Below are 21390 nucleotides of genomic sequence, written 5' to 3' on the forward strand. Positions count from 1 at the left end.
TGTGTGGAACTTCACTGCATCGCCTGCTCGCCTTTCAGCGCCCCTGTGTCTTATCAGACGAAGGTGACTGTGAAACTGGCAACGAGGCAGACGTGAACGAACACATGCAAATGGCCGCCTTGAACGTCAGCCGAAATAGCTCAGTTGGGAGAGCGTTAGACTGAAGATCTAAAGGTCCCTGGTTCGATCCCGGGTTTCGGCAGGTATTCATTTTGATGCGACGCCAATGGAATTACTCTGCGTTTGTGATAATGCAACTACCGCTGACAACAAAAATGACTCTCTCCTGTAGCTGTTCTGGTTGCCTAGTGCATGCCGTAAGAGGAACTCACTAGACAACTAACTCCCTTAGAAGCAAAAGGATTAAAAATATCCTACCGACTGCATTCCTTTTTCTGTGTCAGGTGGTGAAGAACGTCTTCAACGGAACCGTGAAATGAGCGAAAACGTGGGAAACATTGCATTCGAAATGCTTGTGAATTTTCCAATTGCCCAGTGAGTGTCGACAAAACACGTAAATTCTCTGCTCCAACGTATGAGACGTAACAACTGGTGCAATTTGTTGTTGCATCATGTGCCAGCAGTCTTCGATAGTGTGTTACGAGCTTAGCGCGATAAGTTTGTAGACAGCATTTAGGCGACGTTTTATTAGTAACAGCCCCATACAGCGATTGCACAACAGTAAAGGACATGAGTCAATGTATAGTTGTGCATCGTGGGAGGTTTCACAGCGTCGTGTGCCCGGATAGCTCAGTCGGTAGAGCGTTAGGCGTTTAAGCTAAGGGTCCAGGGTTCAAGTCCCTGTCCAGGTGGAGATTTTAATACTTTGGTAGCGATTCGTCTGGTAGCGCTGGAAACGTTACGGAAAATAATGCAGCTACGCCGTTTTCTGACACCACAGTGCTTTAAACGGTAGCAGTTGCACCGCGCTAACGGCAGTCGTGGCCGAGTGGTTAAGGCGTCCGACTCGAAATCAGATTCCCTGTGGGAGCGTAGGTTCGAATCCTACCGGCTGCGTGCGATTTTGCGTAAAGAGGAGCAAACATTTTCGCACACATGTGACATGCGTGGGCGAATGCGGGTGCAAACCAGTGACGCCATTCTCAACAAGACGAAAATTTCCGTTTTAAGAATACTGAGTTTTCGCGACGACCGCTGCTTACTGTGGCTATCGGTTCACCTCACACTGACGCTGGTACTGCAGCACAGATGTGCTCGAAAGTGATGGAGAGAGCGAACATTTCAGATTCTTTTTAAGAATCGCAATTTCAATCATTCGAGTGCGGCAAAAGCAGTGGTGCAGCGTTTCTTTTCTTAAGATCTCGCAGCTGCTTGGAGGTATGTCCATCGTTCTAAGGCGCCAGAAAACTAGCGTCAGCGGTGCGTCAGTGGGAAGTCGGTGAAGTCGCCATTGGAGCCATAAGCCAGTAATTACGACATGCGAATCACTCGCACACCACGCAGCTGTACGATAATGCTCGTGCGTGGGCCCGCATAGCTGAGTCGGTAGAGCGTTAGGGTCCTGGGTTCAAGTCCCTGTCTGGGCAAAAATGACTACACTTTCGTAGCGGCTAATGGAAACCCTAGAGAAAAGAGTGAGGCCACGCCGTTTTGTGCCATCAGATTGCTTCTGAAGATGGCGTTTTCACTTGTCGGGAGTCGCTTCCGCCACCGGCAGTCGTGGCCGAGTGGTTGCGGGTGGACTAAGATGTATTTGAATTAGAGGAAGTAAAACAAAGCACTCCTCTTAAATGACTGCGGAAAATCTCCATTCTTACCAAGGAAAGTAATTGCATTATATAAAAAAAAGAATTTTTAAGAGGAAGGAATGGAACGGCACGTTGCAGTGAAAATGAAAAACTTTCAGGTACCGTGTGTTACAGCAATATACTATACATGACAGACTGGTGAAGAGCTGTTTCTTGGCAAGAGAGCAGTGCTGAATTTCTTTTACCAAACATTTTAACATTGTTCCAGGTTTACAAAGCAACATGACAAATGCTGCGGAGTGCCCTACACTGTCTTGTTCAGTTACGCTGGAATGGCTGAATTCACAGAATTGTGTTGTGAGAAAATCTGCTCTTAAGAATGTCATTTTAAGGCTCATCAGAAATGAGTTCAGGGAAATATTTCTTGAAATCCTGACAGAAAAAGGAACTTCTGTTAACAACAGGTTCCAATTGAAAGGGATAACAGTTCACAAAAAATTTATGGCAGAAGGGAAAGCATCGATAAATTTTCAACTTCAAAAATTAATTTTATTGATTTCAAATGCACCACCGGTAAACCTTCTGACGTTCCTGAAGACCGTATTTATAAAATTAAGTGCAGATACTGCTTCTACCAAGGTTCCCATTAAATCTAGGTTACTGTCTGCAAAAGATAAAATAATGCAAGAAATAAGTCCAGTTACTCTGCAAGAGGTAAATAAAGCAAAGGCAAAAGTAAGCTTACCGAATACTGTAACTACACCACCAACTGGGAAGAAGAGGCCATTGCAAACAATGCAAGTAATGGGCACCAAGAAAATTCGGATAGCCTCAGGTCTAGACCCCTGTCCTTTAACAGATGAGCAAAAGCAGGTGTTAGAAGCAGCTCTTAAGGGCCAAAACATATTTTTTACAGGTAGTGCTGGTACTGGTAAGTCCTACCTACTTCAGCGAATTCTAGGAGCATTACCTCCAGATGTTACAGTAGCCACAGCTAGCACAGGTGTGGCAGCCTGTCAGATAGGTGGTGTAACATTGCACTCATTTGCAGGAATAGGAAGTGGTCAGGCTTCCAAAGAACGCTGTATTGAATTGGCTACTCGCCCACAGGTTCAGCAGATGTGGAGAAAATGTCGTCATCTAATAATAGATGAAATTTCTATGGTTGAAGGAGAATTTTTTGAGAAACTGGACTATGTTGCCCGAATAGTGAGGAACAATGAGAGACCATTTGGAGGAATACAGCTTATCCTGTGTGGTGACTTTCTTCAGCTTCCACCAGTTTGTCGTGATGCAAAACCTGGTCAAGCAAAAATTTGTTTCCAGAGTGCTGTCTGGGACCAGGTTATACATACAAGCTTTGAACTTAATAAAGTGCATCGCCAGGCAGATCCAGAATTCATTAAAATTTTGCAAAATGTACGGATCGGCAGGATCACTCCAGAAATTTCGGATAAGTTAATATCTACGTCGAAACATAAGATTGAAGTGGAAGGAATATTTGCAACAAGATTGTGCAGCCATATGCAAGATGCAGATTTGATCAACCGTACTAAAATGGGAGAGTTGCCAGGGATGCCAGCTATTCGTTTCTGTTCCAGAAAAGAGTATGTTATTCGTCCAGATCGCTGGGTTGTGAAAGCTGCTGGAGGTACAATACTTACAAGAAAGCAGCTACCACTTAGACTTGCATGGGCTTTCTCAATTCATAAATCACAGGGCTTATCACTGGACTGTGTGGAAATGTCTCTATCACGTGTGTTTGAGGCAGGTCAGGCATATGTTGCTCTGTCCAGAGCAAAGAATTTTGATACATTGAGGGTTCTTGACTTTGATCCTAAACAGGTCTGGGCAAATCCAGAAGTTTTGGCCTTTTATAGGAAATTTCGGCGAACTCTACATGCCATGGAAATTGTTCCTTTAGGCAAAAAAGCCAGAAAACATTACTAAAAGTAAATTAGTTTCATTAATTTTGTTTCATTTTGACACTGTACTTTGGTGCAATTCTAAATAAAATTTTCAGATTTAAAAAAAAAAAAAAAAAAAAAAAGTGGTTAAGGCGTCTGACTTGAAATCAGATTCCCTCTGGGAGCGTAGGTTCGAGTCCTGCCGGCTGCGAAAATTTTCTCGCTCTCAAAAGGCGGACGTTCAGCTGCATCCTAGCAGTTGCGTCACTACTAAACACGTGGGTCACCAGCAATGTGCAGTGTTATTTGATCCAGGGCGCAGCGTTACAGTCGCGCCCAGAAGCCGCAGCTCATCTCCGCGTCTCACAGCCGTCCACCAGGTGTTAGTACAAGTGTCGCCTCACTGGGCAGTGCAGATGTGTCCATTTTAGCTTGCAGACGATGACGTGTAGCAATTTATGAGCTAACGCAGGTGGAATGTTTTACCGTGCGTATCTGCTAGATACTGCCTCTCATACGGTGGAGAGGCTCACTCCTTCTCGTGTCTCGTTCTCTGCACACGAGTTGCCCCTGGCATCGATATAGCACGGGTTTGCTAGCGTCAGCGAAGTCAATATTACACGAATCGAGTCGACATGTTTGCTTGTTACGATGACGGAAGCAGAAGAAATGTGTGTGGAACTTCACTGCATCGCCTGCTCGCCTTTCAGCGCCCCTGTGTCTTATCAGACGAAGGTGACTGTGAAACTGGCAACGAGGCAGACGTGAACGAACACATGCAAATGGCCGCCTTGAACGTCAGCCGAAATAGCTCAGTTGGGAGAGCGTTAGACTGAAGATCTAAAGGTCCCTGGTTCGATCCCGGGTTTCGGCAGGTATTCATTTTGATGCGACGCCAATGGAATTACTCTGCGTTTGTGATAATGCAACTACCGCTGACAACAAAAATGACTCTCTCCTGTAGCTGTTCTGGTTGCCTAGTGCATGCCGTAAGAGGAACTCACTAGACAACTAACTCCCTTAGAAGCAAAAGGATTAAAAATATCCTACCGACTGCATTCCTTTTTCTGTGTCAGGTGGTGAAGAACGTCTTCAACGGAACCGTGAAATGAGCGAAAACGTGGGAAACATTGCATTCGAAATGCTTGTGAATTTTCCAATTGCCCAGTGAGTGTCGACAAAACACGTAAATTCTCTGCTCCAACGTATGAGACGTAACAACTGGTGCAATTTGTTGTTGCATCATGTGCCAGCAGTCTTCGATAGTGTGTTACGAGCTTAGCGCGATAAGTTTGTAGACAGCATTTAGGCGACGTTTTATTAGTAACAGCCCCATACAGCGATTGCACAACAGTAAAGGACATGAGTCAATGTATAGTTGTGCATCGTGGGAGGTTTCACAGCGTCGTGTGCCCGGATAGCTCAGTCGGTAGAGCGTTAGGCGTTTAAGCTAAGGGTCCAGGGTTCAAGTCCCTGTCCAGGTGGAGATTTTAATACTTTGGTAGCGATTCGTCTGGTAGCGCTGGAAACGTTACGGAAAATAATGCAGCTACGCCGTTTTCTGACACCACAGTGCTTTAAACGGTAGCAGTTGCACCGCGCTAACGGCAGTCGTGGCCGAGTGGTTAAGGCGTCCGACTCGAAATCAGATTCCCTGTGGGAGCGTAGGTTCGAATCCTACCGGCTGCGTGCGATTTTGCGTAAAGAGGAGCAAACATTTTCGCACACATGTGACATGCGTGGGCGAATGCGGGTGCAAACCAGTGACGCCATTCTCAACAAGACGAAAATTTCCGTTTTAAGAATACTGAGTTTTCGCGACGACCGCTGCTTACTGTGGCTATCGGTTCACCTCACACTGACGCTGGTACTGCAGCACAGATGTGCTCGAAAGTGATGGAGAGAGCGAACATTTCAGATTCTTTTTAAGAATCGCAATTTCAATCATTCGAGTGCGGCAAAAGCAGTGGTGCAGCGTTTCTTTTCTTAAGATCTCGCAGCTGCTTGGAGGTATGTCCATCGTTTTAAGGCGCCAGAAAACTAGCGTCAGCGGTGCGTCAGTGGGAAGTCGGTGAAGTCGCCATTGGAGCCATAAGCCAGTAATTACGACATGCGAATCACTCGCACACCACGCAGCTGTACGATAATGCTCGTGCGTGGGCCCGCATAGCTGAGTCGGTAGAGCGTTAGGGTCCTGGGTTCAAGTCCCTGTCTGGGCAAAAATGACTACACTTTCGTAGCGGCTAATGGAAACCCTAGAGAAAAGAGTGAGGCCACGCCGTTTTGTGCCATCAGATTGCTTCTGAAGATGGCGGTTTCACTTGTCGGGAGTCGCTTCCGCCACCGGCAGTCGTGGCCGAGTGGTTAAGGCGTCTGACTTGAAATCAGATTCCCTCTGGGAGCGTAGGTTCGAGTCCTGCCGGCTGCGAAAATTTTCTCGCTCTCAAAAGGCGGACGTTCAGCTGCATCCTAGCAGTTGCGTCACTACTAAACACGTGGGTCACCAGCAATGTGCAGTGTTATTTGATCCAGGGCGCAGCGTTACAGTCGCGCCCAGAAGCCGCAGCTCATCTCCGCGTCTCACAGCCGTCCACCAGGTGTTAGTACAAGTGTCGCCTCACTGGGCAGTGCAGATGTGTCCATTTTAGCTTGCAGACGATGACATGTAGCAATTTATGAGCTAACGCAGGTGGAATGTTTTACCGTGCGTATCTGCTAGATACTGCCTCTCATACGGTGGAGAGGCTCACTCCTTCTCGTGTCTCGTTCTCTGCACACGAGTTGCCCCTGGCATCGATATAGCACGGGTTTGCTAGCGTCAGCGAAGTCAATATTACACGAATCGAGTCGACATGTTTGCTTGTTACGATGACGGAAGCAGAAGAAATGTGTGTGGAACTTCACTGCATCGCCTGCTCGCCTTTCAGCGCCCCTGTGTCTTATCAGACGAAGGTGACTGTGAAACTGGCAACGAGGCAGACGTGAACGAACACATGCAAATGGCCGCCTTGAACGTCAGCCGAAATAGCTCAGTTGGGAGAGCGTTAGACTGAAGATCTAAAGGTCCCTGGTTCGATCCCGGGTTTCGGCAGGTATTCATTTTGATGCGACGCCAATGGAATTACTCTGCGTTTGTGATAATGCAACTACCGCTGACAACAAAAATGACTCTCTCCTGTAGCTGTTCTGGTTGCCTAGTGCATGCCGTAAGAGGAACTCACTAGACAACTAACTCCCTTAGAAGCAAAAGGATTAAAAATATCCTACCGACTGCATTCCTTTTTCTGTGTCAGGTGGTGAAGAACGTCTTCAACGGAACCGTGAAATGAGCGAAAACGTGGGAAACATTGCATTCGAAATGCTTGTGAATTTTCCAATTGCCCAGTGAGTGTCGACAAAACACGTAAATTCTCTGCTCCAACGTATGAGACGTAACAACTGGTGCAATTTGTTGTTGCATCATGTGCCAGCAGTCTTCGATAGTGTGTTACGAGCTTAGCGCGATAAGTTTGTAGACAGCATTTAGGCGACGTTTTATTAGTAACAGCCCCATACAGCGATTGCACAACAGTAAAGGACATGAGTCAATGTATAGTTGTGCATCGTGGGAGGTTTCACAGCGTCGTGTGCCCGGATAGCTCAGTCGGTAGAGCGTTAGGCGTTTAAGCTAAGGGTCCAGGGTTCAAGTCCCTGTCCAGGTGGAGATTTTAATACTTTGGTAGCGATTCGTCTGGTAGCGCTGGAAACGTTACGGAAAATAATGCAGCTACGCCGTTTTCTGACACCACAGTGCTTTAAACGGTAGCAGTTGCACCGCGCTAACGGCAGTCGTGGCCGAGTGGTTAAGGCGTCCGACTCGAAATCAGATTCCCTGTGGGAGCGTAGGTTCGAATCCTACCGGCTGCGTGCGATTTTGCGTAAAGAGGAGCAAACATTTTCGCACACATGTGACATGCGTGGGCGAATGCGGGTGCAAACCAGTGACGCCATTCTCAACAAGACGAAAATTTCCGTTTTAAGAATACTGAGTTTTCGCGACGACCGCTGCTTACTGTGGCTATCGGTTCACCTCACACTGACGCTGGTACTGCAGCACAGATGTGCTCGAAAGTGATGGAGAGAGCGAACATTTCAGATTCTTTTTAAGAATCGCAATTTCAATCATTCGAGTGCGGCAAAAGCAGTGGTGCAGCGTTTCTTTTCTTAAGATCTCGCAGCTGCTTGGAGGTATGTCCATCGTTTTAAGGCGCCAGAAAACTAGCGTCAGCGGTGCGTCAGTGGGAAGTCGGTGAAGTCGCCATTGGAGCCATAAGCCAGTAATTACGACATGCGAATCACTCGCACACCACGCAGCTGTACGATAATGCTCGTGCGTGGGCCCGCATAGCTGAGTCGGTAGAGCGTTAGGGTCCTGGGTTCAAGTCCCTGTCTGGGCAAAAATGACTACACTTTCGTAGCGGCTAATGGAAACCCTAGAGAAAAGAGTGAGGCCACGCCGTTTTGTGCCATCAGATTGCTTCTGAAGATGGCGGTTTCACTTGTCGGGAGTCGCTTCCGCCACCGGCAGTCGTGGCCGAGTGGTTAAGGCGTCTGACTTGAAATCAGATTCCCTCTGGGAGCGTAGGTTCGAGTCCTGCCGGCTGCGAAAATTTTCTCGCTCTCAAAAGGCGGACGTTCAGCTGCATCCTAGCAGTTGCGTCACTACTAAACACGTGGGTCACCAGCAATGTGCAGTGTTATTTGATCCAGGGCGCAGCGTTACAGTCGCGCCCAGAAGCCGCAGCTCATCTCCGCGTCTCACAGCCGTCCACCAGGTGTTAGTACAAGTGTCGCCTCACTGGGCAGTGCAGATGTGTCCATTTTAGCTTGCAGACGATGACATGTAGCAATTTATGAGCTAACGCAGGTGGAATGTTTTACCGTGCGTATCTGCTAGATACTGCCTCTCATACGGTGGAGAGGCTCACTCCTTCTCGTGTCTCGTTCTCTGCACACGAGTTGCCCCTGGCATCGATATAGCACGGGTTTGCTAGCGTCAGCGAAGTCAATATTACACGAATCGAGTCGACATGTTTGCTTGTTACGATGACGGAAGCAGAAGAAATGTGTGTGGAACTTCACTGCATCGCCTGCTCGCCTTTCAGCGCCCCTGTGTCTTATCAGACGAAGGTGACTGTGAAACTGGCAACGAGGCAGACGTGAACGAACACATGCAAATGGCCGCCTTGAACGTCAGCCGAAATAGCTCAGTTGGGAGAGCGTTAGACTGAAGATCTAAAGGTCCCTGGTTCGATCCCGGGTTTCGGCAGGTATTCATTTTGATGCGACGCCAATGGAATTACTCTGCGTTTGTGATAATGCAACTACCGCTGACAACAAAAATGACTCTCTCCTGTAGCTGTTCTGGTTGCCTAGTGCATGCCGTAAGAGGAACTCACTAGACAACTAACTCCCTTAGAAGCAAAAGGATTAAAAATATCCTACCGACTGCATTCCTTTTTCTGTGTCAGGTGGTGAAGAACGTCTTCAACGGAACCGTGAAATGAGCGAAAACGTGGGAAACATTGCATTCGAAATGCTTGTGAATTTTCCAATTGCCCAGTGAGTGTCGACAAAACACGTAAATTCTCTGCTCCAACGTATGAGACGTAACAACTGGTGCAATTTGTTGTTGCATCATGTGCCAGCAGTCTTCGATAGTGTGTTACGAGCTTAGCGCGATAAGTTTGTAGACAGCATTTAGGCGACGTTTTATTAGTAACAGCCCCATACAGCGATTGCACAACAGTAAAGGACATGAGTCAATGTATAGTTGTGCATCGTGGGAGGTTTCACAGCGTCGTGTGCCCGGATAGCTCAGTCGGTAGAGCGTTAGGCGTTTAAGCTAAGGGTCCAGGGTTCAAGTCCCTGTCCAGGTGGAGATTTTAATACTTTGGTAGCGATTCGTCTGGTAGCGCTGGAAACGTTACGGAAAATAATGCAGCTACGCCGTTTTCTGACACCACAGTGCTTTAAACGGTAGCAGTTGCACCGCGCTAACGGCAGTCGTGGCCGAGTGGTTAAGGCGTCCGACTCGAAATCAGATTCCCTGTGGGAGCGTAGGTTCGAATCCTACCGGCTGCGTGCGATTTTGCGTAAAGAGGAGCAAACATTTTCGCACACATGTGACATGCGTGGGCGAATGCGGGTGCAAACCAGTGACGCCATTCTCAACAAGACGAAAATTTCCGTTTTAAGAATACTGAGTTTTCGCGACGACCGCTGCTTACTGTGGCTATCGGTTCACCTCACACTGACGCTGGTACTGCAGCACAGATGTGCTCGAAAGTGATGGAGAGAGCGAACATTTCAGATTCTTTTTAAGAATCGCAATTTCAATCATTCGAGTGCGGCAAAAGCAGTGGTGCAGCGTTTCTTTTCTTAAGATCTCGCAGCTGCTTGGAGGTATGTCCATCGTTTTAAGGCGCCAGAAAACTAGCGTCAGCGGTGCGTCAGTGGGAAGTCGGTGAAGTCGCCATTGGAGCCATAAGCCAGTAATTACGACATGCGAATCACTCGCACACCACGCAGCTGTACGATAATGCTCGTGCGTGGGCCCGCATAGCTGAGTCGGTAGAGCGTTAGGGTCCTGGGTTCAAGTCCCTGTCTGGGCAAAAATGACTACACTTTCGTAGCGGCTAATGGAAACCCTAGAGAAAAGAGTGAGGCCACGCCGTTTTGTGCCATCAGATTGCTTCTGAAGATGGCGGTTTCACTTGTCGGGAGTCGCTTCCGCCACCGGCAGTCGTGGCCGAGTGGTTAAGGCGTCTGACTTGAAATCAGATTCCCTCTGGGAGCGTAGGTTCGAGTCCTGCCGGCTGCGAAAATTTTCTCGCTCTCAAAAGGCGGACGTTCAGCTGCATCCTAGCAGTTGCGTCACTACTAAACACGTGGGTCACCAGCAATGTGCAGTGTTATTTGATCCAGGGCGCAGCGTTACAGTCGCGCCCAGAAGCCGCAGCTCATCTCCGCGTCTCACAGCCGTCCACCAGGTGTTAGTACAAGTGTCGCCTCACTGGGCAGTGCAGATGTGTCCATTTTAGCTTGCAGACGATGACATGTAGCAATTTATGAGCTAACGCAGGTGGAATGTTTTACCGTGCGTATCTGCTAGATACTGCCTCTCATACGGTGGAGAGGCTCACTCCTTCTCGTGTCTCGTTCTCTGCACACGAGTTGCCCCTGGCATCGATATAGCACGGGTTTGCTAGCGTCAGCGAAGTCAATATTACACGAATCGAGTCGACATGTTTGCTTGTTACGATGACGGAAGCAGAAGAAATGTGTGTGGAACTTCACTGCATCGCCTGCTCGCCTTTCAGCGCCCCTGTGTCTTATCAGACGAAGGTGACTGTGAAACTGGCAACGAGGCAGACGTGAACGAACACATGCAAATGGCCGCCTTGAACGTCAGCCGAAATAGCTCAGTTGGGAGAGCGTTAGACTGAAGATCTAAAGGTCCCTGGTTCGATCCCGGGTTTCGGCAGGTATTCATTTTGATGCGACGCCAATGGAATTACTCTGCGTTTGTGATAATGCAACTACCGCTGACAACAAAAATGACTCTCTCCTGTAGCTGTTCTGGTTGCCTAGTGCATGCCGTAAGAGGAACTCACTAGACAACTAACTCCCTTAGAAGCAAAAGGATTAAAAATATCCTACCGACTGCATTCCTTTTTCTGTGTCAGGTGGTGAAGAACGTCTTCAACGGAACCGTGAAATGAGCGAAAACGTGGGAAACATTGCATTCGAAATGCTTGTGAATTTTCCAATTGCCCAGTGAGTGTCGACAAAACACGTAAATTCTCTGCTCCAACGTATGAGACGTAACAACTGGTGCAATTTGTTGTTGCATCATGTGCCAGCAGTCTTCGATAGTGTGTTACGAGCTTAGCGCGATAAGTTTGTAGACAGCATTTAGGCGACGTTTTATTAGTAACAGCCCCATACAGCGATTGCACAACAGTAAAGGACATGAGTCAATGTATAGTTGTGCATCGTGGGAGGTTTCACAGCGTCGTGTGCCCGGATAGCTCAGTCGGTAGAGCGTTAGGCGTTTAAGCTAAGGGTCCAGGGTTCAAGTCCCTGTCCAGGTGGAGATTTTAATACTTTGGTAGCGATTCGTCTGGTAGCGCTGGAAACGTTACGGAAAATAATGCAGCTACGCCGTTTTCTGACACCACAGTGCTTTAAACGGTAGCAGTTGCACCGCGCTAACGGCAGTCGTGGCCGAGTGGTTAAGGCGTCCGACTCGAAATCAGATTCCCTGTGGGAGCGTAGGTTCGAATCCTACCGGCTGCGTGCGATTTTGCGTAAAGAGGAGCAAACATTTTCGCACACATGTGACATGCGTGGGCGAATGCGGGTGCAAACCAGTGACGCCATTCTCAACAAGACGAAAATTTCCGTTTTAAGAATACTGAGTTTTCGCGACGACCGCTGCTTACTGTGGCTATCGGTTCACCTCACACTGACGCTGGTACTGCAGCACAGATGTGCTCGAAAGTGATGGAGAGAGCGAACATTTCAGATTCTTTTTAAGAATCGCAATTTCAATCATTCGAGTGCGGCAAAAGCAGTGGTGCAGCGTTTCTTTTCTTAAGATCTCGCAGCTGCTTGGAGGTATGTCCATCGTTTTAAGGCGCCAGAAAACTAGCGTCAGCGGGAAGTCGGTGAAGTCGCCATTGGAGCCATAAGCCAGTAATTACGACATGCGAATCACTCGCACACCACGCAGCTGTACGATAATGCTCGTGCGTGGGCCCGCATAGCTGAGTCGGTAGAGCGTTAGGGTCCTGGGTTCAAGTCCCTGTCTGGGCAAAAATGACTACACTTTCGTAGCGGCTAATGGAAACCCTAGAGAAAAGAGTGAGGCCACGCCGTTTTGTGCCATCAGATTGCTTCTGAAGATGGCGGTTTCACTTGTCGGGAGTCGCTTCCGCCACCGGCAGTCGTGGCCGAGTGGTTAAGGCGTCTGACTTGAAATCAGATTCCCTCTGGGAGCGTAGGTTCGAGTCCTGCCGGCTGCGAAAATTTTCTCGCTCTCAAAAGGCGGACGTTCAGCTGCATCCTAGCAGTTGCGTCACTACTAAACACGTGGGTCACCAGCAATGTGCAGTGTTATTTGATCCAGGGCGCAGCGTTACAGTCGCGCCCAGAAGCCGCAGCTCATCTCCGCGTCTCACAGCCGTCCACCAGGTGTTAGTACAAGTGTCGCCTCACTGGGCAGTGCAGATGTGTCCATTTTAGCTTGCAGACGATGACATGTAGCAATTTATGAGCTAACGCAGGTGGAATGTTTTACCGTGCGTATCTGCTAGATACTGCCTCTCATACGGTGGAGAGGCTCACTCCTTCTCGTGTCTCGTTCTCTGCACACGAGTTGCCCCTGGCATCGATATAGCACGGGTTTGCTAGCGTCAGCGAAGTCAATATTACACGAATCGAGTCGACATGTTTGCTTGTTACGATGACGGAAGCAGAAGAAATGTGTGTGGAACTTCACTGCATCGCCTGCTCGCCTTTCAGCGCCCCTGTGTCTTATCAGACGAAGGTGACTGTGAAACTGGCAACGAGGCAGACGTGAACGAACACATGCAAATGGCCGCCTTGAACGTCAGCCGAAATAGCTCAGTTGGGAGAGCGTTAGACTGAAGATCTAAAGGTCCCTGGTTCGATCCCGGGTTTCGGCAGGTATTCATTTTGATGCGACGCCAATGGAATTACTCTGCGTTTGTGATAATGCAACTACCGCTGACAACAAAAATGACTCTCTCCTGTAGCTGTTCTGGTTGCCTAGTGCATGCCGTAAGAGGAACTCACTAGACAACTAACTCCCTTAGAAGCAAAAGGATTAAAAATATCCTACCGACTGCATTCCTTTTTCTGTGTCAGGTGGTGAAGAACGTCTTCAACGGAACCGTGAAATGAGCGAAAACGTGGGAAACATTGCATTCGAAATGCTTGTGAATTTTCCAATTGCCCAGTGAGTGTCGACAAAACACGTAAATTCTCTGCTCCAACGTATGAGACGTAACAACTGGTGCAATTTGTTGTTGCATCATGTGCCAGCAGTCTTCGATAGTGTGTTACGAGCTTAGCGCGATAAGTTTGTAGACAGCATTTAGGCGACGTTTTATTAGTAACAGCCCCATACAGCGATTGCACAACAGTAAAGGACATGAGTCAATGTATAGTTGTGCATCGTGGGAGGTTTCACAGCGTCGTGTGCCCGGATAGCTCAGTCGGTAGAGCGTTAGGCGTTTAAGCTAAGGGTCCAGGGTTCAAGTCCCTGTCCAGGTGGAGATTTTAATACTTTGGTAGCGATTCGTCTGGTAGCGCTGGAAACGTTACGGAAAATAATGCAGCTACGCCGTTTTCTGACACCACAGTGCTTTAAACGGTAGCAGTTGCACCGCGCTAACGGCAGTCGTGGCCGAGTGGTTAAGGCGTCCGACTCGAAATCAGATTCCCTGTGGGAGCGTAGGTTCGAATCCTACCGGCTGCGTGCGATTTTGCGTAAAGAGGAGCAAACATTTTCGCACACATGTGACATGCGTGGGCGAATGCGGGTGCAAACCAGTGACGCCATTCTCAACAAGACGAAAATTTCCGTTTTAAGAATACTGAGTTTTCGCGACGACCGCTGCTTACTGTGGCTATCGGTTCACCTCACACTGACGCTGGTACTGCAGCACAGATGTGCTCGAAAGTGATGGAGAGAGCGAACATTTCAGATTCTTTTTAAGAATCGCAATTTCAATCATTCGAGTGCGGCAAAAGCAGTGGTGCAGCGTTTCTTTTCTTAAGATCTCGCAGCTGCTTGGAGGTATGTCCATCGTTTTAAGGCGCCAGAAAACTAGCGTCAGCGGGAAGTCGGTGAAGTCGCCATTGGAGCCATAAGCCAGTAATTACGACATGCGAATCACTCGCACACCACGCAGCTGTACGATAATGCTCGTGCGTGGGCCCGCATAGCTGAGTCGGTAGAGCGTTAGGGTCCTGGGTTCAAGTCCCTGTCTGGGCAAAAATGACTACACTTTCGTAGCGGCTAATGGAAACCCTAGAGAAAAGAGTGAGGCCACGCCGTTTTGTGCCATCAGATTGCTTCTGAAGATGGCGGTTTCACTTGTCGGGAGTCGCTTCCGCCACCGGCAGTCGTGGCCGAGTGGTTAAGGCGTCTGACTTGAAATCAGATTCCCTCTGGGAGCGTAGGTTCGAGTCCTGCCGGCTGCGAAAATTTTCTCGCTCTCAAAAGGCGGACGTTCAGCTGCATCCTAGCAGTTGCGTCACTACTAAACACGTGGGTCACCAGCAATGTGCAGTGTTATTTGATCCAGGGCGCAGCGTTACAGTCGCGCCCAGAAGCCGCAGCTCATCTCCGCGTCTCACAGCCGTCCACCAGGTGTTAGTACAAGTGTCGCCTCACTGGGCAGTGCAGATGTGTCCATTTTAGCTTGCAGACGATGACATGTAGCAATTTATGAGCTAACGCAGGTGGAATGTTTTACCGTGCGTATCTGCTAGATACTGCCTCTCATACGGTGGAGAGGCTCACTCCTTCTCGTGTCTCGTTCTCTGCACACGAGTTGCCCCTGGCATCGATATAGCACGGGTTTGCTAGCGTCAGCGAAGTCAATATTACACGAATCGAGTCGACATGTTTGCTTGTTACGATGACGGAAGCAGAAGAAATGTGTGTGGAACTTCACTGCATCGCCTGCTCGCCTTTCAGCGCCCCTGTGTCTTATCAGACGAAGGTGACTGTGAAACTGGCAACGAGGCAGACGTGAACGAACACATGCAAATGGCCGCCTTGAACGTCAGCCGAAATAGCTCAGTTGGGAGAGCGTTAGACTGAAGATCTAAAGGTCCCTGGTTCGATCCCGGGTTTCGGCAGGTATTCATTTTGATGCGACGCCAATGGAATTACTCTGCGTTTGTGATAATGCAACTACCGCTGACAACAAAAATGACTCTCTCCTGTAGCTGTTCTGGTTGCCTAGTGCATGCCGTAAGAGGAACTCACTAGACAACTAACTCCCTTAGAAGCAAAAGGATTAAAAATATCCTACCGACTGCATTCCTTTTTCTGTGTCAGGTGGTGAAGAACGTCTTCAACGGAACCGTGAAATGAGCGAAAACGTGGGAAACATTGCATTCGAAATGCTTGTGAATTTTCCAATTGCCCAGTGAGTGTCGACAAAACACGTAAATTCTCTGCTCCAACGTATGAGACGTAACAACTGGTGCAATTTGTTGTTGCATCATGTGCCAGCAGTCTTCGATAGTGTGTTACGAGCTTAGCGCGATAAGTTTGTAGACAGCATTTAGGCGACGTTTTATTAGTAACAGCCCCATACAGCGATTGCACAACAGTAAAGGACATGAGTCAATGTATAGTTGTGCATCGTGGGAGGTTTCACAGCGTCGTGTGCCCGGATAGCTCAGTCGGTAGAGCGTTAGGCGTTTAAGCTAAGGGTCCAGGGTTCAAGTCCCTGTCCAGGTGGAGATTTTAATACTTTGGTAGCGATTCGTCTGGTAGCGCTGGAAACGTTACGGAAAATAATGCAGCTACGCCGTTTTCTGACACCACAGTGCTTTAAACGGTAGCAGTTGCACCGCGCTAACGGCAGTCGTGGCCGAGTGGTTAAGGCGTCCGACTCGAAATCAGATTCCCTGTGGGAGCGTAGGTTCGAATCCTACCGGCTGCGTGCGATTTTGCGTAAAGAGGAGCAAACATTTTCGCACACATGTGACATGCGTGGGCGAATGCGGGTGCAAACCAGTGACGCCATTCTCAACAAGACGAAAATTTCCGTTTTAAGAATACTGAGTTTTCGCGACGACCGCTGCTTACTGTGGCTATCGGTTCACCTCACACTGACGCTGGTACTGCAGCACAGATGTGCTCGAAAGTGATGGAGAGAGCGAACATTTCAGATTCTTTTTAAGAATCGCAATTTCAATCATTCGAGTGCGGCAAAAGCAGTGGTGCAGCGTTTCTTTTCTTAAGATCTCGCAGCTGCTTGGAGGTATGTCCATCGTTTTAAGGCGCCAGAAAACTAGCGTCAGCGGGGAAGTCGGTGAAGTCGCCATTGGAGCCATAAGCCAGTAATTACGACATGCGAATCACTCGCACACCACGCAGCTGTACGATAATGCTCGTGCGTGGGCCCGCATAGCTGAGTCGGTAGAGCGTTAGGGTCCTGGGTTCAAGTCCCTGTCTGGGCAAAAATGACTACACTTTCGTAGCGGCTAATGGAAACCCTAGAGAAAAGAGTGAGGCCACGCCGTTTTGTGCCATCAGATTGCTTCTGAAGATGGCGGTTTCACTTGTCGGGAGTCGCTTCCGCCACCGGCAGTCGTGGCCGAGTGGTTAAGGCGTCTGACTTGAAATCAGATTCCCTCTGGGAGCGTAGGTTCGAGTCCTGCCGGCTGCGAAAATTTTCTCGCTCTCAAAAGGCGGACGTTCAGCTGCATCCTAGCAGTTGCGTCACTACTAAACACGTGGGTCACCAGCAATGTGCAGTGTTATTTGATCCAGGGCGCAGCGTTACAGTCGCGCCCAGAAGCCGCAGCTCATCTCCGCGTCTCACAGCCGTCCACCAGGTGTTAGTACAAGTGTCGCCTCACTGGGCAGTGCAGATGTGTCCATTTTAGCTTGCAGACGATGACATGTAGCAATTTATGAGCTAACGCAGGTGGAATGTTTTACCGTGCGTATCTGCTAGATACTGCCTCTCATACGGTGGAGAGGCTCACTCCTTCTCGTGTCTCGTTCTCTGCACACGAGTTGCCCCTGGCATCGATATAGCACGGGTTTGCTAGCGTCAGCGAAGTCAATATTACACGAATCGAGTCGACATGTTTGCTTGTTACGATGACGGAAGCAGAAGAAATGTGTGTGGAACTTCACTGCATCGCCTGCTCGCCTTTCAGCGCCCCTGTGTCTTATCAGACGAAGGTGACTGTGAAACTGGCAACGAGGCAGACGTGAACGAACACATGCAAATGGCCGCCTTGAACGTCAGCCGAAATAGCTCAGTTGGGAGAGCGTTAGACTGAAGATCTAAAGGTCCCTGGTTCGATCCCGGGTTTCGGCAGGTATTCATTTTGATGCGACGCCAATGGAATTACTCTGCGTTTGTGATAATGCAACTACCGCTGACAACAAAAATGACTCTCTCCTGTAGCTGTTCTGGTTGCCTAGTGCATGCCGTAAGAGGAACTCACTAGACAACTAACTCCCTTAGAAGCAAAAGGATTAAAAATATCCTACCGACTGCATTCCTTTTTCTGTGTCAGGTGGTGAAGAACGTCTTCAACGGAACCGTGAAATGAGCGAAAACGTGGGAAACATTGCATTCGAAATGCTTGTGAATTTTCCAATTGCCCAGTGAGTGTCGACAAAACACGTAAATTCTCTGCTCCAACGTATGAGACGTAACAACTGGTGCAATTTGTTGTTGCATCATGTGCCAGCAGTCTTCGATAGTGTGTTACGAGCTTAGCGCGATAAGTTTGTAGACAGCATTTAGGCGACGTTTTATTAGTAACAGCCCCATACAGCGATTGCACAACAGTAAAGGACATGAGTCAATGTATAGTTGTGCATCGTGGGAGGTTTCACAGCGTCGTGTGCCCGGATAGCTCAGTCGGTAGAGCGTTAGGCGTTTAAGCTAAGGGTCCAGGGTTCAAGTCCCTGTCCAGGTGGAGATTTTAATACTTTGGTAGCGATTCGTCTGGTAGCGCTGGAAACGTTACGGAAAATAATGCAGCTACGCCGTTTTCTGACACCACAGTGCTTTAAACGGTAGCAGTTGCACCGCGCTAACGGCAGTCGTGGCCGAGTGGTTAAGGCGTCCGACTCGAAATCAGATTCCCTGTGGGAGCGTAGGTTCGAATCCTACCGGCTGCGTGCGATTTTGCGTAAAGAGGAGCAAACATTTTCGCACACATGTGACATGCGTGGGCGAATGCGGGTGCAAACCAGTGACGCCATTCTCAACAAGACGAAAATTTCCGTTTTAAGAATACTGAGTTTTCGCGACGACCGCTGCTTACTGTGGCTATCGGTTCACCTCACACTGACGCTGGTACTGCAGCACAGATGTGCTCGAAAGTGATGGAGAGAGCGAACATTTCAGATTCTTTTTAAGAATCGCAATTTCAATCATTCGAGTGCGGCAAAAGCAGTGGTGCAGCGTTTCTTTTCTTAAGATCTCGCAGCTGCTTGGAGGTATGTCCATCGTTTTAAGGCGCCAGAAAACTAGCGTCAGCGGTGCGTCAGTGGGAAGTCGGTGAAGTCGCCATTGGAGCCATAAGCCAGTAATTACGACATGCGAATCACTCGCACACCACGCAGCTGTACGATAATGCTCGTGCGTGGGCCCGCATAGCTGAGTCGGTAGAGCGTTAGGGTCCTGGGTTCAAGTCCCTGTCTGGGCAAAAATGACTACACTTTCGTAGCGGCTAATGGAAACCCTAGAGAAAAGAGTGAGGCCACGCCGTTTTGTGCCATCAGATTGCTTCTGAAGATGGCGGTTTCACTTGTCGGGAGTCGCTTCCGCCACCGGCAGTCGTGGCCGAGTGGTTAAGGCGTCTGACTTGAAATCAGATTCCCTCTGGAGCGTAGGTTCGAGTCCTGCCGGCTGCGAAAATTTTCTCGCTCTCAAAAGGCGGACGTTCAGCTGCATCCTAGCAGTTGCGTCACTACTAAACACGTGGGTCACCAGCAATGTGCAGTGTTATTTGATCCAGGGCGCAGCGTTACAGTCGCGCCCAGAAGCCGCAGCTCATCTCCGCGTCTCACAGCCGTCCACCAGGTGTTAGTACAAGTGTCGCCTCACTGGGCAGTGCAGATGTGTCCATTTTAGCTTGCAGACGATGACATGTAGCAATTTATGAGCTAACGCAGGTGGAATGTTTTACCGTGCGTATCTGCTAGATACTGCCTCTCATACGGTGGAGAGGCTCACTCCTTCTCGTGTCTCGTTCTCTGCACACGAGTTGCCCCTGGCATCGATATAGCACGGGTTTGCTAGCGTCAGCGAAGTCAATATTACACGAATCGAGTCGACATGTTTGCTTGTTACGATGACGGAAGCAGAAGAAATGTGTGTGGAACTTCACTGCATCGCCTGCTCGCCTTTCAGCGCCCCTGTGTCTTATCAGACGAAGGTGACTGTGAAACTGGCAACGAGGCAGACGTGAACGAACACATGCAAATGGCCGCCTTGAACGTCAGCCGAAATAGCTCAGTTGGGAGAGCGTTAGACTGAAGATCTAAGGTCCCTGGTTCGATCCCGGGTTTCGGCAGGTATTCATTTTGATGCGACGCCAATGGAATTACTCTGCGTTTGTGATAATGCAACTACCGCTGACAACAAAAATGACTCTCTCCTGTAGCTGTTCTGGTTGCCTAGTGCATGCCGTAAGAGGAACTCACTAGACAACTAACTCCCTTAGAAGCAAAAGGATTAAAAATATCCTACCGACTGCATTCCTTTTTCTGTGTCAGGTGGTGAAGAACGTCTTCAACGGAACCGTGAAATGAGCGAAAACGTGGGAAACATTGCATTCGAAATGCTTGTGAATTTTCCAATTGCCCAGTGAGTGTCGACAAAACACGTAAATTCTCTGCTCCAACGTATGAGACGTAACAACTGGTGCAATTTGTTGTTGCATCATGTGCCAGCAAGTCTTCGATAGTGTGTTACGAGCTTAGCGCGATAAGTTTGTAGACAGCATTTAGGCGACGTTTTATTAGTAACAGCCCCATACAGCGATTGCACAACAGTAAAGGACATGAGTCAATGTATAGTTGTGCATCGTGGGAGGTTTCACAGCGTCGTGTGCCCGGATAGCTCAGTCGGTAGAGCGTTAGGCGTTTAAGCTAAGGGTCCAGGGTTCAAGTCCCTGTCCAGGTGGAGATTTTAATACTTTGGTAGCGATTCGTCTGGTAGCGCTGGAAACGTTACGGAAAATAATGCAGCTACGCCGTTTTCTGACACCACAGTGCTTTAAACGGTAGCAGTTGCACCGCGCTAACGGCAGTCGTGGCCGAGTGGTTAAGGCGTCCGACTCGAAATCAGATTCCCTGTGGGAGCGTAGGTTCGAATCCTACCGGCTGCGTGCGATTTTGCGTAAAGAGGAGCAAACATTTTCGCACACATGTGACATGCGTGGGCGAATGCGGGTGCAAACCAGTGACGCCATTCTCAACAAGACGAAAATTTCCGTTTAAGAATACTGAGTTTTCGCGACGACCGCTGCTTACTGTGGCTATCGGTTCACCTCACACTGACGCTGGTACTGCAGCACAGATGTGCTCGAAAGTGATGGAGAGAGCGAACATTTCAGATTCTTTTTAAGAATCGCAATTTCAATCATTCGAGTGCGGCAAAAGCAGTGGTGCAGCGTTTCTTTTCTTAAGATCTCGCAGCTGCTTGGAGGTATGTCCATCGTTTTAAGGCGCCAGAAAACTAGCGTCAGCGGGAAGTCGGTGAAGTCGCCATTGGAGCCATAAGCCAGTAATTACGACATGCGAATCACTCGCACACCCACGCAGCTGTACGATAATGCTCGTGCGTGGGCCCGCATAGCTGAGTCGGTAGAGCGTTAGGGTCCTGGGTTCAAGTCCCTGTCTGGGCAAAAATGACTACACTTTCGTAGCGGCTAATGGAAACCCTAGAGAAAAGAGTGAGGCCACGCCGTTTTGTGCCATCAGATTG

At 48.9% G+C, this 21390-nt stretch overlaps 1 protein-coding gene and 34 non-coding genes across 35 annotated transcripts; all 35 read left to right on the forward strand.

Annotated features, from left to right (window-relative positions):
• Positions 1 to 129: 129 nt before the first annotated feature.
• On the forward strand, positions 130 to 202 carry Trnaf-gaa. Its single transcript has one exon. It is a non-coding gene; the product is annotated as a tRNA-Phe (tRNA).
• Positions 203 to 739: 537 nt separating this feature from the next.
• On the forward strand, positions 740 to 812 carry Trnak-uuu. Its single transcript has one exon. It is a non-coding gene; the product is annotated as a tRNA-Lys (tRNA).
• Positions 813 to 935: 123 nt separating this feature from the next.
• Positions 936 to 1017, forward strand: Trnas-cga. The gene has a single exon. It is a non-coding gene; the product is annotated as a tRNA-Ser (tRNA).
• Positions 1018 to 1733: 716 nt separating this feature from the next.
• On the forward strand, positions 1734 to 3706 carry LOC124757189 (ATP-dependent DNA helicase PIF1-like). Its single transcript, XM_047249055.1, has one exon. The coding sequence runs from the start codon at positions 1992 to 1994 to the stop codon at positions 3657 to 3659; it is 1668 nt and encodes a 555-aa protein (XP_047105011.1). The 5' UTR covers positions 1734 to 1991; the 3' UTR covers positions 3660 to 3706.
• A 711-nt stretch (positions 3707 to 4417) lies between these two features.
• Positions 4418 to 4490, forward strand: Trnaf-gaa. Its single transcript has one exon. It is a non-coding gene; the product is annotated as a tRNA-Phe (tRNA).
• A 537-nt stretch (positions 4491 to 5027) lies between these two features.
• Trnak-uuu lies at positions 5028 to 5100 on the forward strand. Its single transcript has one exon. It is a non-coding gene; the product is annotated as a tRNA-Lys (tRNA).
• A 123-nt stretch (positions 5101 to 5223) lies between these two features.
• Positions 5224 to 5305, forward strand: Trnas-cga. Its single transcript has one exon. It is a non-coding gene; the product is annotated as a tRNA-Ser (tRNA).
• Positions 5306 to 5962: 657 nt separating this feature from the next.
• Positions 5963 to 6044, forward strand: Trnas-uga. Its single transcript has one exon. It is a non-coding gene; the product is annotated as a tRNA-Ser (tRNA).
• A 590-nt stretch (positions 6045 to 6634) lies between these two features.
• Trnaf-gaa lies at positions 6635 to 6707 on the forward strand. The gene has a single exon. It is a non-coding gene; the product is annotated as a tRNA-Phe (tRNA).
• Positions 6708 to 7244: 537 nt separating this feature from the next.
• Trnak-uuu lies at positions 7245 to 7317 on the forward strand. The gene has a single exon. It is a non-coding gene; the product is annotated as a tRNA-Lys (tRNA).
• A 123-nt stretch (positions 7318 to 7440) lies between these two features.
• Trnas-cga lies at positions 7441 to 7522 on the forward strand. The gene has a single exon. It is a non-coding gene; the product is annotated as a tRNA-Ser (tRNA).
• Positions 7523 to 8179: 657 nt separating this feature from the next.
• On the forward strand, positions 8180 to 8261 carry Trnas-uga. Its single transcript has one exon. It is a non-coding gene; the product is annotated as a tRNA-Ser (tRNA).
• A 590-nt stretch (positions 8262 to 8851) lies between these two features.
• Positions 8852 to 8924, forward strand: Trnaf-gaa. Its single transcript has one exon. It is a non-coding gene; the product is annotated as a tRNA-Phe (tRNA).
• A 537-nt stretch (positions 8925 to 9461) lies between these two features.
• Trnak-uuu lies at positions 9462 to 9534 on the forward strand. Its single transcript has one exon. It is a non-coding gene; the product is annotated as a tRNA-Lys (tRNA).
• A 123-nt stretch (positions 9535 to 9657) lies between these two features.
• On the forward strand, positions 9658 to 9739 carry Trnas-cga. Its single transcript has one exon. It is a non-coding gene; the product is annotated as a tRNA-Ser (tRNA).
• Positions 9740 to 10396: 657 nt separating this feature from the next.
• Positions 10397 to 10478, forward strand: Trnas-uga. Its single transcript has one exon. It is a non-coding gene; the product is annotated as a tRNA-Ser (tRNA).
• Positions 10479 to 11068: 590 nt separating this feature from the next.
• Positions 11069 to 11141, forward strand: Trnaf-gaa. The gene has a single exon. It is a non-coding gene; the product is annotated as a tRNA-Phe (tRNA).
• Positions 11142 to 11678: 537 nt separating this feature from the next.
• Positions 11679 to 11751, forward strand: Trnak-uuu. Its single transcript has one exon. It is a non-coding gene; the product is annotated as a tRNA-Lys (tRNA).
• A 123-nt stretch (positions 11752 to 11874) lies between these two features.
• Positions 11875 to 11956, forward strand: Trnas-cga. The gene has a single exon. It is a non-coding gene; the product is annotated as a tRNA-Ser (tRNA).
• A 646-nt stretch (positions 11957 to 12602) lies between these two features.
• Positions 12603 to 12684, forward strand: Trnas-uga. The gene has a single exon. It is a non-coding gene; the product is annotated as a tRNA-Ser (tRNA).
• A 590-nt stretch (positions 12685 to 13274) lies between these two features.
• On the forward strand, positions 13275 to 13347 carry Trnaf-gaa. The gene has a single exon. It is a non-coding gene; the product is annotated as a tRNA-Phe (tRNA).
• A 537-nt stretch (positions 13348 to 13884) lies between these two features.
• Trnak-uuu lies at positions 13885 to 13957 on the forward strand. Its single transcript has one exon. It is a non-coding gene; the product is annotated as a tRNA-Lys (tRNA).
• A 123-nt stretch (positions 13958 to 14080) lies between these two features.
• Trnas-cga lies at positions 14081 to 14162 on the forward strand. The gene has a single exon. It is a non-coding gene; the product is annotated as a tRNA-Ser (tRNA).
• A 646-nt stretch (positions 14163 to 14808) lies between these two features.
• Positions 14809 to 14890, forward strand: Trnas-uga. Its single transcript has one exon. It is a non-coding gene; the product is annotated as a tRNA-Ser (tRNA).
• Positions 14891 to 15480: 590 nt separating this feature from the next.
• Positions 15481 to 15553, forward strand: Trnaf-gaa. Its single transcript has one exon. It is a non-coding gene; the product is annotated as a tRNA-Phe (tRNA).
• A 537-nt stretch (positions 15554 to 16090) lies between these two features.
• On the forward strand, positions 16091 to 16163 carry Trnak-uuu. Its single transcript has one exon. It is a non-coding gene; the product is annotated as a tRNA-Lys (tRNA).
• A 123-nt stretch (positions 16164 to 16286) lies between these two features.
• Positions 16287 to 16368, forward strand: Trnas-cga. Its single transcript has one exon. It is a non-coding gene; the product is annotated as a tRNA-Ser (tRNA).
• A 647-nt stretch (positions 16369 to 17015) lies between these two features.
• Positions 17016 to 17097, forward strand: Trnas-uga. The gene has a single exon. It is a non-coding gene; the product is annotated as a tRNA-Ser (tRNA).
• A 590-nt stretch (positions 17098 to 17687) lies between these two features.
• Positions 17688 to 17760, forward strand: Trnaf-gaa. The gene has a single exon. It is a non-coding gene; the product is annotated as a tRNA-Phe (tRNA).
• A 537-nt stretch (positions 17761 to 18297) lies between these two features.
• On the forward strand, positions 18298 to 18370 carry Trnak-uuu. Its single transcript has one exon. It is a non-coding gene; the product is annotated as a tRNA-Lys (tRNA).
• A 123-nt stretch (positions 18371 to 18493) lies between these two features.
• Trnas-cga lies at positions 18494 to 18575 on the forward strand. Its single transcript has one exon. It is a non-coding gene; the product is annotated as a tRNA-Ser (tRNA).
• A 657-nt stretch (positions 18576 to 19232) lies between these two features.
• Positions 19233 to 19313, forward strand: Trnas-uga. Its single transcript has one exon. It is a non-coding gene; the product is annotated as a tRNA-Ser (tRNA).
• A 590-nt stretch (positions 19314 to 19903) lies between these two features.
• Positions 19904 to 19975, forward strand: Trnaf-gaa. Its single transcript has one exon. It is a non-coding gene; the product is annotated as a tRNA-Phe (tRNA).
• Positions 19976 to 20513: 538 nt separating this feature from the next.
• Positions 20514 to 20586, forward strand: Trnak-uuu. The gene has a single exon. It is a non-coding gene; the product is annotated as a tRNA-Lys (tRNA).
• Positions 20587 to 20709: 123 nt separating this feature from the next.
• On the forward strand, positions 20710 to 20791 carry Trnas-cga. The gene has a single exon. It is a non-coding gene; the product is annotated as a tRNA-Ser (tRNA).
• The last annotated feature ends 599 nt before the right edge of the window (positions 20792 to 21390 follow it).

Source organism: Schistocerca piceifrons, unplaced genomic scaffold (assembly GCF_021461385.2).
Source record: "Schistocerca piceifrons isolate TAMUIC-IGC-003096 unplaced genomic scaffold, iqSchPice1.1 HiC_scaffold_543, whole genome shotgun sequence".
NCBI classification, from domain to species: Eukaryota; Metazoa; Arthropoda; class Insecta; order Orthoptera; family Acrididae; genus Schistocerca; species Schistocerca piceifrons.